General features: G+C 49.6%; 1 protein-coding gene across 3 annotated transcripts in view; it reads right to left on the bottom strand.

Annotated features, from left to right (window-relative positions):
* Window positions 1–17,143, bottom strand: part of BSN (bassoon presynaptic cytomatrix protein) — a 175,019-nt gene that overhangs the window by 44,937 nt on the left and 112,939 nt on the right. For all 3 annotated transcript variants that reach the window (XR_012906554.1, XR_012906555.1, XM_075939578.1), the window contains one exon: window positions 2,030–2,470. Coding sequence is in view for 1 of the 3 variants with exons in the window: in XM_075939578.1 (XP_075795693.1) it covers window positions 2,030–2,470 (441 nt within the window). In the remaining 2 variants the exon portion in view is untranslated. The remainder of the gene's footprint in view (window positions 1–2,029; window positions 2,471–17,143) is intronic.

Consider the following 17,143-nt stretch of genomic DNA (forward strand, 5'->3'; position numbering starts at 1 on the left):
AAGCCCCGAGCCGGAAAAAAGCGGCAGCCATGTTCATGCAAATGCCGCGGGGGATATTTAAATCCCCCGCGGCATTTGCAATTCCGACTTGTCTCATTAGCATCCCTTTTCCGGAAAAGGATGCCAATGTAGACACAGCCACTGTGTCTGGCACAGTCCCATTTGCTCTCCACCTCTGCCAGTGCCTGATGATGGCCATTTTCTTTGTCTGGCAAAGATCGTATTTTGCCTATAATACAAACCTTGCCTCACTTCTTCACTCCAAACTCCCTTAAGCTGCAAACGTTCCAAAGGGTTGTTTGAGAAATTTGACAGCTGCTCAGCTGAGCACTGTGTTTGCCAGTGAAGTCTGCAGTAGCTGCAAGGCCAGCCTCAGTGCTGAACTTTCGGATCTTCAAATAGACTCTGAGGACCCTATTCTTAGATCTGAGTTCAGGAGGGACTACTCCTGCTGCCCTGCAAAATGGGAGCTGAAGATCTGTTCTTGTGCCTAGGGGGCTTGCACTGCTGGACAAAAAAGCAGTGAGGACAAAAAAGCACAAGGTCAGAGGGTTCACTAGCAGCATCCTCTGAAACAGAGTCCATTGAATGCCTGTTACTTCAGTTCCCTTGACTGATTCCCTGAAAAATGAAGATGATCCCAAGAAAGCAATGCATCCTCATCAGCGATGGACAGGAAGAAACCCAGTTGCATTGCCACCACACCTGGCATGAGGGAAGGCCTCTGCAAGGACACAGAAGGAGTCTGGAGCTGGGATGCCAAAGAGGCATGGAACATGGACCACCTGGTAGCCAACCTGTCACTTGTGAAAACAGGAGTCAGAAGGACCCCGATTTGTTTGCAGGCAGAAGTTATTCAACTAGAGATTCCTCAAGAACCAGCTGTGCAAGGAGCTCTTTGAGAGGGCAGTTTCATTGGTCCCCTCCAATCCCCGTGCAAACTACACCCGGGAGGGAAAAGAAGAGGCCTGATCTCCAGCCACTGACTGCATATTGCCTCACCCACGGACAGGTGAGTAAATACTGAGACCGCCCCTCAGTCAAGAAGGGGCGCTAGCATGAAGGGTGGAACCTGTTACACCACCCGTCTCCCCACTCCAAGCAGGCTCAAAAATCCTTAGTTACTCCACTCTGTCCTCATTTCCCACCTCCATGACTCTGCTCTTCCAAGTCCCTGCTCCAGGAGGTGGCTGTGGCCAGACTAGTCTTCTGCTCTCTGAAATGAGAGCCTCGCCCCTTAGCCCATTCAGGACCACACAGACCTGTTGTCCTACCCAGACAGCTCTGCAGCCAATTCCACGTGGCTCTTGGGGGGTGTAATGCTCCTAGGGACTTACTCCCCCACATGCTCCATAGTACCCTCCTGGTGCAGTACTGACTTGACTCTGGCCCATCACTCAGCTCCCCACGCTGCAGCTGCTAGAGACACTTTAATTTGTAGAACTTGGGCCCCACAACTCAGCACCTGCGCAAAGCAAGAGAGGCCCAGCTACGTACAGTGGGTTATACTGAGGAAACGCTCTGAGTGAGGGGGAAAGAACTTGCAATGTTTCCCTGAGACATTCCCTCTCTCTGCAGCCTGCTGCAGACTTGCCTGGAGTTTGGGCCCTCTGTTAGGAGCATGCTGCCTACTAGAATGGATTGTGCAGTGATTCCTAAAGGGCAGACAGAGAAATTGGGACTGGAATCAAAGCATTAGACAGAATTGTATCTGACAGGTTTCTGACAGGCTGTGGGACATCACTTCCCCAGTGCAGTCATTGATACATGCTTTCTCCAGCTCTCTACTAGCTCAGAACTGAAGACCAACCCCGTTTTTCTGAGGCTACCATGTTCTTTCTGTTCCCCAGCGTGCTTTCCTCCCCGCCCTGCTGCTCCAACTGTTCGCTACAGCTGCCATCCCAGGCCACTCCCCTAGGTAAGAGGGCGGCTCTGCCTGCTCCAAGCACGAGGTAATGTTCTACCCTGGCAGGAATAGGCCAGCCCTGTGGGAGGTAGGAGTCTGGTGTGAGGAGGAAGGGCTGCTTACCTCCTGCTCTCTCACTTGTTGAGCCTCAATGACTGCTTTGCTTGGTTTGCTCTCTGCTTCTGGCTTCCCAGCCATGCTTTTGCCCTTTGGCGATGCACTTTCAGGAACTTTTGGAGCCTCAGCAGAAAGTTTCGGCAGTGGCTTTTCTTCTGAGGGACCAGGAGGCTTGCTCTCTTGCACCACGTCCTGTAACTTACTCGGCTCTGAAGTCCTGAGATGCTTTGCTTGGACGAAGTACCTGTCCTGGGGAGCAGAGGTTTCTGACTTATGAACTGTTATAGGCTGAAGGACACCTCTTTGCTGACCAGCTCTCTCTGCTTGATGTCGGGGGGATCCTGTTGGCTGCGGCTTCGAAGCAGGTAGTGGCATCGGAGAAGGGTCTCCTAGGCTTCCTTCTAGCAGTCTCTGAGTTTGGCAGTTCAAACACAGCCATTCATTTTTCTGCAAAACAGTGAAAGAAAATCACACCTCTAAGTTAGTGAGTTTTGGCGCTGCTGGTCTCCATGGAGCGGCTCATTCTGCCAGGATTCTGAGGGACACAGAATTCCCACTGGCTGTCAGGGACACTCCCTGCCCCTTGGCTACACCAATGTCCCTGCTAGTACGATTGCTCAGATTAACTCCCTGACCAAGAGTTTGTGACAATTCATCTGTGCTGCTCTCAGGCTTGACTTCCAAGAAGGAGCAACTAGTCCAAGATGCATCCTAGTAGGGATGTGAGGGTATGTCTACACTACAGCACTGTTTCGAATTAACTTAATTCGAAATAGTTAATTTGAAATAAGCTAATTCGAAATAACGCATCTATACACAAAAACTATTTCGAAATAGCTCGTCCACACTGAGTGGACTCTGAACCAAAATTAAGGCTGGCCGGAACCAGTGCAGGCAGGGCATCAGGTTAGGACTTAGTGTGTGGGGCTGCTGCCTGAGGCTAACTGAGCTCCGTGCTTAAGGGACCCTACCCCCACCCTGGACAGACAGTTCTCAGGGTTCCCCGCTTGCTTGTCTACCTCGATGAGGGACAGCAGAGCAGTCCTGTCTTGGAGTGCCCTGGGTGTCCACACTCGGGACACCACAGCACTTGGCCACATGGAGCCACAGCTGCCCCTGGGCACACCGGTGCGTCTTGTGGGGTCATTGCCATCAGACCGGCTGCACTTGCTGCAGGCTGCCATCCGGGGGTCCATTGGGGGGCTGTCAGGATCCAGGAGACCCTGAGGGAGAGCGTCCACCCTGAGGAGCCCTCAAAACCTCCCCGGTCCTCCCCACCGGGGGCTCGTGCCCCATTCCTCCCTCACATCCTTCCACTTACCCCTCCCTAGCCCCCCCTTCCTGATGTCAAATAAAAGACACGTGTGTTCAAAAATAGAAACTGGGTTTATTGAACAAAACTGGGGGGGGATGGACCTCTGGGGAGACTGGAAAAAGGAGGTGGGAGAGGGGAAGAGACAGGGTGGAAGAGGGGAGGGGGAAACCTGGGAGGAGGGAGCTGGAAGGGGGAAGCAAGGGAGAGGGGAAGCTCAGGGCTCAGGGTTGGGGGTCTCACCAGACCAACCTGACTTTCAAGCAAACCTGCTCCTGGGTTCGCATGTGGCCTTTGGTGGCCAGGCTGGCAGCTATCCTGCCATAGACGGCCGTGTTCCTCCGTCTAGTGCGGAGATCATGGACGTTGGGGGCATCCCCCCCAAACCTGAATAAGGTCCATGATCTCCACCCTGGACCAGGAAGGTGCCCGCCTTCTCCAGCCCCTGGCAGGCTCCTGGGAGCTGGCAGACTGCTCCTGGGGAGCGGTGTAGGGCTGGCTGCCAGTGGCTTGCTGGCTCGTGTTTTGGGGCCACTGGATCAGGGGCCCTGGTGGCCACTGCTGGCTCTGGGCTGACAGGCTTGGAGCTGGCGCAGGCACTGTGGCCAGGGTCTACCCCTTTAATGGCTCCGGGGCTGGGGGAGAGGAGAGTAAGTTTTCCTGGTTGTGCCCACAAGGGCTCCCTGGGAAGGGCTGGAGGCCCCTTATTTCGAATTAAGTGTCTACACAGAACTTAATTCAAATAGCTATTTCGAATTTGGCGTTACTCCTCGTAGAATGAGGTTTACCAAATTTGAAATAAGGGCTTCACTATTTCGAATTTATTTCGAAATAGCAGTTTGCCTGTGTAGATGCTATTAAAGTTAATTTGAAATAACTGCTGTAGTGTAGTGTAGACATACCCTAATAGTGTAGTAGTTTATTAACTGATAAGCAAAAGCGTATAGGTTAACGCTATAGACTACACGCACCTCTTCCCCACTCCCGCTCCCAGTACATTTTTTAGCAGGCTGGCCAGCAACTCAGCTCAGTCCTGGCTCATGACAGGTCCAGGACCTACCCCTGCTTTGGCTCTGCATTTAAAGTGTATTAGGAGTTGGGCGGGCAGACAGCCCAGGTCAGTTCTGGCTTGCGCCAGGTCCAGGAACTCAGACCCACCCTACATAAGGGCTGCTGCCACCCCGCGCTGCTACCTTTTTATCAGAGGCAACAGCACAGGGTGACAGGCAGTCGGTCCATGAGGGGAACTGGTTTTTAAACTGCCTCTCCTCACAGACCATCTCCTGATACAGAGGCAGCAGTACGGAGTTGCAGGGGGCTCCTTGGGAGTAAGGCACACTGGCTGCGGGCCTACAGAATAGTTGACTAACCGACTAACCAATAAGACGTCATGATATTTAACATCCCTATGAGCTAGCTGTGGAGACACATTTGAGGGCTGTGAGGCTTATACATAGTGATGTGCCAACAGTCCCTCGGACCTCTGGGGAAAAGAAGAGCTGCCATCAGAACTGCCAGGTGGTGCCTCCAAACTCCCTGTGCATGTAGCCAGGTATCATACATATAGTAGCCCAACATCTATGACTGTAACGCTGAAACGCTGGCTGTTCCCTCTGGGCGGCGCTGTTGCCTCCCGCCGTGGTGCTCAGCTGACTTCTGCGTCGCTCAGCCGGGCCGCCACACGGGAGCAAGCGGCACAAATGGCCGTTTGGGCCCCGCACTCCTCTTGCAGCACCCCCATGCTGCATGGGGAGCACGGACCCCAAATGGTCGCTTGTGCTGCTTGCTCCCGCGCAGTGGCCTGACTAAGTGGAGCAGAAGTCAGCCAAGTGCCACGGCGGGAGGCAACAGTGATGCCCATAGGGAACAGCCAGGGGGCGGGGCCTGGACGAGCATGCATATCTGACGTCAGGAAAGGGTGCCGGATTAGAAAGGAGGAAAGCGGAGCAGACACAGAGGATGCGGAGGAGACAGAGAGGATGACAGAGGAGGCGGAGGACAGCGAGGCTACGTCTACGCTGACTGTCTACACTGCACAAGTGTTCTTCCAGAAGTAAATTTACAGTATAGAGTTGTAAAACAGGGCTTCTTCTGGAAGAGTTATTCCTCTCCTCACAAGGGGGGGGGGGATAGCTCAGTGGTTTGAGCATTGGCCTGCTAAACCCAGGGTTATGAGTTCACTCCTTGCAGAGGCCATTTGGGGCAAAAATTTGTCAGGATGGGTACTTAGTCCTGCTGTGAAAGCAGGGGATTGGACTCAATGACCTTTCAAGGTCCCTTCCAGTTCTAGGAGATAAGCAATCTCCAATAATTTAATTTAGAATAAGCCTTCTTGTGCAAGAATTCTTCCAGAAGAGGTCAGTGTAGACAGGCAACATGAATTTCTTGTGCAAGTAATGTCTACACTGCCACGGATGCTCTTCCACAAAAGCACATGGCAGTGTAGACGCTCTCTTGTGGAAGAGTTTTTGCACAAGAACTCTTCCGAAAAAGAGTTCTTGCGCAAGAAGCTGCCAGTGTAGATGTAGACAGAGTGAGAGGTGGGAGGGGGAGAAGAGAAAGAGGGTGGCTGTGTCTACATTGGCATCCCTTTCCGGAAAAGGGATGCTAATGAGACACTTCGGAATTGCAAATGCCGCGGGGGATTTAAATATCCCCCGCGGCATTTGCATGAACATGGCTGCCGCTTTTTTCCGGCTCGGGGTTTTGCCAGAGAAAAGTGCCAGTCTAGACGGGATCTTGCGGAAAATAAGGGGGGGTGGGGCAGTGATGTACATACCCAGGGGGCGGGGCCTGGATGAGCATGCATCACCGATGGAGAAAGAGGAGAGCGGAGAGAGAGTGAGAGGCAGGAGGGGGAGAAGAGAAAGAGAGAGATGGAGAGAGTGCTGTCTCAGTGCATCAAGGGACCTAACCATTGTCATGTGTTTTGTAGGCCTCACTGCAAAGGACGGTATGGGTGGGGGGGAGGGTTGAAGATGGATAAAGAGGTATCTTTATGGAGGTTGGGGGGCACCTGCCTCACAATAGTAGCTGTGAGGATTAGGGTTTGTGATATGCTGCAGAAATGCTGAGGCATACAGACGACATTTCTTGTTGCATTAAATGTACAGCATGCTCAAAACCAGGCAGTGGGAGTGTGTACAGGGCACAATTTACTTTCAAGTTAACATTTAGGGTGTGTCTAGACTACACCTCTCTGTCGACAGTACATTAGGCACATCAAAATTGCTAATGAAGCTGGGATTTAAATATTCTGTGCCTCATTAGCATAAAAATGGCCACTGCTTTTTTTCAAAATGGAGTTCTTTTAAAACAAAATGGCAGTCTGGACCCCTTTTTCGACAGATCCTGTAAACCTCTCCCTTTCCTTGCACCTCAAAGCAGAGCAAGTTCATGTGCTGTGTGTGCGCCACTTCCCCATAGCTTCCACCACCATGGGGAGTACGGGGGGCTTGACCAATGCTGCTGCTCTATGCTAGGCCCCCCTGGAAACTCCTGAGGCTAGGGTGCAAATGGGGGGAGAGGATGGGGCAGTGGTGGGGCTTAAAGGATGGATACAGGCATGGCCTGTATCCCCCAGGTCTCCTGGGCCAGACTGTGAATATGCTTCAGCCTGTAAATGGTCAGCAGACCTTGAGTTTGAGGGCCCTGATCTAAATCATCCCCGACAGGTATTTGTCTAACTTGCTCTTACAAATCTCCAGTGATGAAGATTCCACAACCTCCCTAGGCAATTTATGCCAGTGCTTAACCAGTCTGACAGTTGGGCATTAGGCAAACCTTCCTTCCTTAACTCATTGTTTCTTTTCCTATCCTCACAGGTTAGAGAATATTTTTTTCTCACTCTCATTGTAATAACCTTAGATACTTGAAAACTGCTATCATGTCCCCTCTGTCTTCTCGTCTCCAGAGTAAACAACTCCAATTCTTTCAGCCTTCCCTCATAGCTCATCTTTTCTAGACTTTTAATAATTTTTGATGCTCTTCTCTGGACCTTCTCCAATTTATCCACATCTTTCCTGAAATGTGGTGCCCAGAACTGGAAAGTACTCCAGTTGAGGCCTAATCAGCACAGAGTAGACTAGGGTATGTCTACACTACCACCCTAGTTCGAACTATGGTGGTTAATGTAGGCAATCAAAGTTGCAAATGAAGCCCGGGATTTAAATATCCTGGGCTTCATTTGCATCTTGCCTGGCGCCGCCATTTTTAAATCCCCGTTAGTGTGGACTCCGTGCCCGCGGCTACACGCAGCACGGAGTAGGTAGTTCGAATTAGTAACAGTAGTTCGAATTAGAAAGCCTAATTTGAACTACCTATTCCGTGTCGCGTGTAGCCGCGGGCATGGAGTCCGCACTAATGGGGATTTAAAAATGGCGGCGCCCGGCAAGATGCAAATGAAGCCCGGGATATTTAAATCCCGGGCTTCATTTGCAACTTCGATTGCCTAAGTGACTAATCCTCTTTGAAGGGGCACTTATGCATTTCGAAGGTGGAACACCACTCTAGTCCTTATTGACTAATTGAATAATCGATGGAAGCCCCTGCTGGGGCTCTTGTACATTTCAAAGGTAGATGCGCCCACATGGAGCCCGGGGTCAGCGGGACTCAGGGCTCCACGCTGCGTTTCAATCTTTGAAATGCTTTGTAATTTGACCAAGTTTCCGCTTTTTGTAGGACTCCTTTCTGATTTTTTAGATCATTCAAGATCTCCTCATTATGCCAGGATGGTCTCTTATCATGCTTCCTCTCTTTCCTACACAGTGGAATAGTTTAGTTTTGTGCCCTTAATAATATCTCATTGAAAACTGCCAACTGTCTTTAATTGTTTTTCCTCTTAGACTTGCTTCTTATGGGATCTTATGTACCAACTCCCTGAAATGGCTAAAGTCTGCCGCCTTGCAATCCTTTGAAATGTTCTTATCTCTTCTGATCTGTATGGGTGCCAAGATTCCTACAACAACTTCTTTGCAAACAGACCCCAGAGAGCTAGCTCTTAATAACAGCCAGGAGGCCAGGCATTTCTCTTTCTAGGAGCTCATATCAGGTTACCCACTAAAGCTGCACAACCAATCTGCTATTATTCACCCATTGGAAATGGGGGAGGAGCAACTAACTGGGACCTATTCCTGAGACAGATCTGGAAATGCCCATGCTTCAAACTAGGTTGACCAGACATCCCAATAGTAGAGGGGCTTTGTCTATTACCCTTTCCTCCCCTTCCCCATGTGACGGAGCCCCTTCCCCCCAATGCTTTATGAAATGGACTCCTGGACATGAATATACATAACTCAAAGGTGGTTTGAGCGAATTATTTCATGTAACCCATCAATCTTCATGTCATGGTCTGCTGGTTCTGTTTATCTTACTCTGTTGTATGTACCATTTGTGTGTGTAAAATTAGACACATGGAGTGGGGAATACTTTGTGAGTTTCAAACGTGTGAATGGGAGACATGGAGGATGTTACCTGCAACTTCTAGATGAGCTATTGTTAAACAATCTTTTGTTTAAGTCTGAGCAGTGGTTGGCAGGGAGTGGCCTCATCTCCTTAACAAAAGGAATAGGAAAGGAGACGCCTAGGTCTTTTGGCTGGGCTGCACCTGAAGGAAGGAGCCTGAGACCCAAGGGTGGGGGAGAGAGCCCTGGTTTAGACTGGCAGCTGGAAAAGAGGTTTTAGGGTGAGTTTAAGTTTGCACTGAGGTTTCAGTGGAGAATTAGTCAAGTCGTTTTGTTTCTTTTGATTTGTAACCTACTTTGCTCTATCTGTTTTCACTTATTACTACTTATTAAATCCTACTGCTTCAACTTAATAAAAACATTTTTATTTTCTATCAAACCCACTGTAAGCGATTGTTACGGGGAGGGGAGGGGGGGAAGCCAGTGTGCATATTCCCCTTTTCACTGTTAAAGGTGGCTTACCTGATTCTTTCGGGTTTGATCCCGTCTGGGGAGTGATATCCCAGGAAGCTGGGCCCTAAACTGCCCTCTCCTCGGGCCGGAAGAGGTTCAGTGTCTGTACTGCTTCTCAGTGGGGGCAGGGACCTCAGCTCGGGGCCTTGGCTGGGGGAGACCAGAGAGCTGGCCCAGCAGGACCAGGCGGTGAGGAGCCCCAGAGAGCGGGAAGGCGAGTGGCATTGGCCGAGTCAGCACCCCGGGAGGCCCCCCGAGGGGTTGTCTGTGACCACACCCTGTCACACCCCAATTTTTCACACTTGCTATTTCAAAATGAAGCCATATCTGGTTTAGGGGAAGTACCTAAAAGGCAGAATCCTACAATCATTAGGTCAAGGGAAAATCTCCTTCCCTTCCCAGGGCTTAGAGACCCAGAGCTTTTAAGAGAGAAGCTGCTCATCGAGTCTAACCTCCTGCATCACATAGATCATACATTTCCCCTTGTGATTCCCACAACCCACCTGCCAACCTGCGGTTGAACTCTTAGGAAGACACTCAATCCCAACTCAGGTTCTCCATAGCTTTGAGTTTCTAAATCATTCCAGAGGGAGCTTCTCCTGGTCAGCTATCCTCACTCCTAAAAACCTGTTTCTTATTTACAATCTGAATTTTTTCATCTTCAACATCCACAATTTCTTGTTGTTCCTACTTGCCTCTTAGATTAATGACTCCTGTGCAGCTATCTACCATTCACAGGTGTGTCTACACTGCAGCTGGGATGCAAATGGCAGCACACGGAGATGGACCCGAGCTAGCTGTACTGTAGCTGGCTAACAGTAGCAGTGAAGATGTCATAAGAGACACAAGCTTTAGCAGAGACTGCACAAGGCTACCTGACTCCTGTGGTACGTGCTTGTGCAGCCAATGCTAAAGTCATATCACTGCATCCTCCTCACAACTAGCTAGAGAACAGCTAGCACAGGTTCATCTGCACGAGCTAAAAATTACATGCCCAGCTGCTACGGCAACCTATCCATAACCAAGTCGTCTCTTACGCCTCTCTTTGACGGGACGGAGCTCTCATAGGAAGGTATATTTTCAAGCCCTCTATAAATAGTTGTGCTATTCCTCTGGACCCTCTCCAATTCTATAATAGCTTTTTCAATGTGTGGCTACTAGAGCTGGACCAGGAATGGACTCACTAGTGCTGGGTGCAGAGGAAATATTATTTATACATCCACAGTCATGTTAGCTCTCTTAGCCACAGCATTGTGCTGGGAGCTTATCTTGACAACCTCTCTGTCCTTTTCCGTCACTGCTTTCCAGGAAGTAGCCCCCATCCTATGTAAGTATGGTCTACATTCTTTGCTCCTAAATGCATGACTTTGTTTTGACTTGTATTAATCTGCAAGCATGAGGGCATGCATCTTACCAGGTAATCCATCCCTATTATTCTGTATCAGTGACTACCATCCTTACTTACAACCCCTCACCAATCTTTGGGTTGTCCACAACCCTTTTCGGCAATATTTTATATTTTCTTCTAGACTTTAACCCCAACCCTGCTTCTTTACACTAGACTTAGAGTATGTTCATTAGAAAATGGCAGCTTCCTAACACATTTTTCAACCCTACTTAAGACAGAGACACGGTGCCTGTGCAGCGAATTCCATTGATTACCTTCCTGTTACCCTATGCTCAATTCAGAGGGTTAACATGCATTTAAACAACACTTGGCTAAAATGTTTACTCCCCTCAATGCCCCCTACTAGTTCCCAACATTTTGTTCACGTCTTTTGACTGCTGTTGGACAGTGAGTGGATATTTTCAGAGAACTATCCTCAGTGACACTCAGATCTCTTTCTTGAGTGGGAACAGCTAATTTAGATCCCATCATGTTGTATGAAGAGTTGTACTTTTTAATTTTCTTTTTTTTTTTGCACAAAAACCTTGTAGTGTAGACGTAGCCTGGGTGTGGGTACTCTGCCTACAGGACCTGTAGGAACCACGAGACCTCCATCCCTAGCATTATGTCATCATCATGTCCTTTGAAATAAGAGACACGCTCCAAATGGAGTCCAGTCAGCAGCACCACTTGCTTGCTGCAGGAGACAGTGGGCAGCATGATGAAATCCCTCTCTGCATGGTAACCTCTGAGGAAGGCACCATAGTGCTCCTTTGGATTTCCAAGGGCCTCCCAGCTGCTGTTGATCTGGGCTAGGATCAGATAATGGGGCAATTAGTGCTGCTGAGGGTTTGGATTTTCAAGAAGCTCCATTTGTTCCTGCCGTGCGGTGAAGTTTGTTCGCATGATTATAACCTGCTCCTGCTGAGAAGGAGTAAGCTGTGCCCCCAGGAGACTGATGGTGCAGCAAGAATTGGGATTAAAAATAACTCACCGAAATGGAAAAGGTTACCATGGTGATGTGAGTGACAGAAATGGACAAGCAGCTGCATAAAATACTGTCTTTTGGATCATCTGGCCTGCACACCAACCCCGCATGTGCATGAGTAGCTAGGCGCACACATCCAGCAAGAATTTGCATGGGCTACATATAGAAATCAACTGATTGCTAAACCAATCAATCACCTGGCTAACGGGCACCTTTTCCAAGGGTTTTTCTTCTACATTAATGCAGTGCAAACCTGAGCAGCAGAGTGGTTTGAACCAAACCACTGCACTAAGAACCGCACCAGGTGAGTGCCTTTACCTCCTATAGCAAATGCGGAGTCATACAGACCATTGTGATGGTCCTGCCAGGGTTGCATCTGCATTTGTTCTGCAGCTGGACAGCGTGACTACCTGGTCCACCCTCTTGCCCTTCCCAGGCAGTTCTCCAACTGCCAGTGCAATGCTGTCCTGGAAACAAGCACATCACTTCTCATGACTTTGGACAGGGTTTTGGAGATTCCCTGTGAGAGAGGGGAAGGGCATGTCTACACAGCTCTGTGGGACTTGTGTATCCAAGCCTGCACCTGAGAGTCCACAATGGAAACTCAGGCTTCACCTGTGGGGTATAGGATCTGAGCCGGAGGTAAGAGTGCAAGAATGGGCTGGGATTGGAGATCTGGGTGGGAGGTAGGGTGCAGGAGTGGGATGTGGATGTGGGTTCTGGGCAAGAGGTAGATGCAGGAATAGGTGGGAGTGGGGGATCTGGGTAGGAGGTAGGGTGCAGGAGCAGGCTGGGGGTGCATGGTCTGGGTGGCAGAGTGGGTGCAGGAGAGGGTAGGGGTTTGGGGTGCCTACCTAGTACAGCTCCTAGGGGAGGGGGGACTGGTGGCTCAGTGCTCCTGGGCTGGATCAAGACAAGCTGCAGACTGGATTCGGCCCCGGAGCTAGATTCCCATCCCTGCCACAGTGTAAGAAAATATTTAAGTACTTGTCCTCCCCAACAGGAAAAGTCCATCAACCCCAGAGTCTACTGTGGAACATTAGAGGACAAAAGATGGTTTTTGCTCTGCTCTTCCCCCCCAAGAAAATGAATCATGTAAGTGGATTCCTTGTAGGAGAGCTGAATTTGCAGCTTAGAGCACATGGAAGGAGTGGACTAAAAACCCCAAACAGAAGGAACTGAATACCTCTCTGCTGCTTGGACTCTGGGGACTTGGTTTCCAGGCATAAGCAAGGGATCCCCAGCTGTTTAGTCATAGTTAGCCCTAAAGAACAAATAGAGCTTCCCCATCTGTGGAGATAGTTAAGAGAAGGTTAGATAAATGTCTATCAGGGATGGTCTAGACAGTATTTGGTCCTGCCATAGGGGCAGGGGGCTGGACTCAATGACCTCTCGAGGTCCCTTCCAGTCCTAGTATTCTATGATTCTATGATAAAAGCCTCTATTACCTTTGTAAATGTAAGATTGGAACTCATTTGTGTATACATGTTTACCTGCTTTCACCTTATAAATAGTCCTCGTTTCCTTTTCTTGTGAATAAATCTGTATAGAGTTTATTATAGGGTTGGCAACAAGCATTGTCTTAAGGGTGAGATTCAAGTTGCAACTGGCCTGCGATAAGCGATTAGTGCTTTGAGATGGGGAGTAGCTGAATACTGCTGTGGTTCTTGATGTAAAGGATCATCTGTCACACAGGCAGATGGGTGGTGAGATTGAAGTACTTGAAGGGACTGTCTGAGACTCCATGGTAAGGCTGCTACAGTCCCTAAGGAACTCATTCTTGGTAACTGGCTGAAATCTTAGCATAAAATTAGTTCTTAGCCAGTGTGGGGTTGGTTCCCTGCTTCCTGACAACTCTACCCTGAGTTTTGACTCATGCTCTTGAACCCCTGCAGGCAGCTGGACAAACGGACAAATGGACTGCCCAATCTCTGGTCTCAGGAACCAATCCCCGATTGTCCTGGATGTTCTTCTCCCCACTCCCGACCATGGGAAAGGTTGTAGCTGGGTTTATGCCCAGGGAACAAAACTCATGGCTTTTGAGGGTAACCAGGGGGGCCTGAAGCCACTTGCACCCACATGCTGGTTTGGAGTGGGTTAGGATGTGAGGGCTGGACAAGGAGGACTCCCAATCTGAGTCAGGATGCAGCTCCAAGTGGCTAACGTTGCAAAGACACTCCACTGGGGACCATGACACCTGAATGATCTTGCTAGAAATGGCCTCCTGAGGTGTGTCTACACTGCACCATAACTCAGATATGTAATTTGAGCTACCTTATTTTGTCATTTGGTGCTGTCTACACAGTGTCAAATTTCAAAATAAAGTTCTGTTCCAAAACGTCCCTTACTCCTTGTGGAATGAGGTTTACAGGGACGTTGGAATAGCAAGCCTGAAATAATGGGCTTGCTGTGAAGATGCAGGGTAGCTATTTCAGGATACTCTGGTATCCCACAGTACTGTTGCAGTGTAGACTTATCCCTGGAGCCCCACTGCAGGGAACCCAGAACCCCAGCTATGGCTGCAAGAGCCTGCACTTGTTCTCTCCAGGAGCAACAGGCCCATTTGCTCAGAAAGAAGGATGCCCACGGTCTTATCTGCAGCTGCAAGCAGGGCACTAAAGCAGCCACAGAAAGACTCAAACTTCCAGTCCACAGGTCATCTATGGGATGCAGCACTGGTGCGCAACCTTTTTTCATTAGCGACCCCCCATTTGCCAGATGGTGTCACCAAAAATACCAGACCCAAAGTTGTTGAGCAAACAAAAATAAAAAAATTAAGCGCTGGGAACATTTTGTTGAGAAAATTTTTTTTTCAATTGCCAGGCTGCTCCGCTGCCACTCTCCCCCACCCCCATGGCATGTCTGTCATGCGCTGAGCCAGGAAAGGCAGAAAATACTGGTTGGACAGATCACAATGCTGAGACCCTCCCCCCCCCAAAGACAGCTGCAACCCCCTTGGGTTGTGCACCGCTGGGATGCAGCATATTTGCAATCCAGCCAGGGAGACCCGGCGGCCCATGTGTGTGTGTTCAAAACCATGCCCCAAGCTCTGCCCCTTCCCACCACTGCCCCATGCTCCCATGGCTCTCTGTCCCCTGAGGGACTGACCCTCAGGGATTATGGGGGGGCCTGTTGCAGGGCAGTAGCACTCCCTGCCATGGCAAGACCCCAGATATAAGACATTAACTGTAGGGTCCAGATAGCTCCAGGGTAGTGTGAAGAAATCTTGTTGCAGAGCATAGGGACCCTCCCAGTCAAGGTTCCTGCGCTGTTCCCAAGCAATAGTGGTGGTAGGAACACATTGGCTACGTCTACACTGGCATGATTTTCCGAAAATGCTTTTAACGGAAAACTTTTCCATTAAAATCATTTTCGGAAAAGCGCGTCTAGATTGGCAGGATGCTTTTCCGCAAAAGCATTTTTTGCGGAAAAGCATCCATAGCCAATCTAGACGCACTTTTCCGCAAAAAAGCCCCGATCGCCATTTTTGCGATCGGGGCTTTTTTGCGGAAAACAGCACTGTGCTGCCTACACTGGCCCTTTTGCGCAAAAGTCTTTCGGAAAAAGACTTTTGCCCGAACGGGAGCAGCACAGTATTTCCAGAAAAGCACTGATGATTTTACATGAGATCGTCAGTGCTTTTCCGGAAATTCAAGTGGCCAGTGTAGACTGCTGGCAAGTTTTTCCGGAAAAGCTGCTGATTTTCCGGAAAAACTTGCCAGTCTAGACACAGCCCTCAGGTATATCTCAGACCCACTAAGGAACAGCAGAACAGAGAGTTGCTTTGATAATTTGTGATGCACTAGCTTTAGCTTGTGGGTGGGAACACCTGGAGTCCCAGAGTGCTGATGAAGGGCAGCCATCCCTCAGCCTCCACATTATGCACTGCGGGGGACTGTAGAATTAAGACCCCTTTGAGCATAGTTTCCTTACCGCTCCATATCCAAGGACTAGTCATTCCTATCACTTCCTTGCTGTATACAGAACCTCCTACCCCCCAAGTCACTACTGTCCAATCTTCCAAGTGCAGCTAGGCCCAGAAGACACTACCAACGTGAGAAGGACATCTCTGCATATCCAGGTGGGGATGGGGTCTTGGGTCAGCCCTGTGCCCCTCATAAACCCCAGGACGTTCATTGCAGTAGTGCTTGCTGAATGAGAGCAGTATACTCCCATCCCCAGCAGCAGCCAGGACATGCTGCACAGGGCTTTTTCAGTGTCTTCTAGAGACAGCCCTGCAGCCACAAGCTGTCTGCATCACTAGTGCTGCTAGAAGAGGCTGTGTCAGACTGTGCGATGCACCTGGGCCTGGTTGCACTCAAAACAGAAGAACCAGCCGTGTCTGTTGTTTTGCAATGTAAGGATTTAAGTCACATGAGGGAAATGTGTCTGAATGGGGTAATTTTAGCTAATCAACTCCCCTGTAAAATATGCCTAGAGCTACAGACAGGGTCTATTTCCTCTGCACAATCAGGACCTCCTGTGAGCTCTCTTTGGCTGCTCTGATGCCAGGGCTGGCCTTACCATGAAGTGAACTGAGGTGGCTGCCTCAGGTGCCAGACTGTGGGGGGGCGCCCCTAGGACCCAGAGTGTAGAAAATTGTGTCTGCTGCTGGTACAGATGTATCTCTCTGCTCTAGATGCACAGAGATGGTTGGGTGATGTGCTGGAGGAAGGAGGGCACAAGAGACAGAACGGGCAGGCAGGAGAAAAGGGGGCATGGGGACGTCATTTGAGCTCCCCGCCTCAGGTGCCAAAATGTTGTGGGCCGGCCCTATCTGATGCTTGTAATGAATAACCCAACTCTGCTGTTCAGTGCCTAGGTGGGGAATTCCTCCTGAAAATCGTGAGGGGTGCTGAATCATGAGTGGATTAGCCTTCTCTAGCATGTGTGGCTATACAGTGTCATTACTCAGACTGAGTATTTAACTCCGTGACCTCCTACTGCAGTAGATTCCACAAGGCTGCCTGCCAGCTGGGGGAAGAGGCATTTGTTCTAAATTGACCAGGCATTGATTTACTTGAATGACCTCTTGTTTCTTTGTTGTGTCAAAGGATCTGATTTCACTTATACTGGCTGCAGCCGCACCTCAACTGGCTCGCCTCCCAGCTGGACTAAATACCCCATCTGTAGCTGTCCAACATATGAGAAACTAGCTTTTACACCCCACAACATCCACTTTGCTCAGCTCAGTGAAACCACTGACTTCCCTCTCCCTGTCTCCAGCCCTCATTTCTAGGCAATTTTCCAGACCAGTCAGATAGGCCTCCACCATCTCCTCCTCAAGTCTCTTAAAACTTACTTCTTCCAGGAACTGGTTGAGGTAGCTGTTTTTTTCTTCACCTGAAAACCCCATGCACAGCTGTGGCAATACATAAATAGAATATCAGTACCCAAGTATTAAAGAGATGAGAGGGGTGAGGCCATATCTTTTATTGGACCAACTCCTACTGATAAGAGGGAGCTACAATAAAAGATTTAGTTCAATACAAGATACTACCACACCCACCTTCTCTCT

Source organism: Pelodiscus sinensis, chromosome 11 (assembly GCF_049634645.1).
Source record: "Pelodiscus sinensis isolate JC-2024 chromosome 11, ASM4963464v1, whole genome shotgun sequence".
NCBI classification, from domain to species: domain Eukaryota; kingdom Metazoa; phylum Chordata; order Testudines; family Trionychidae; genus Pelodiscus; species Pelodiscus sinensis.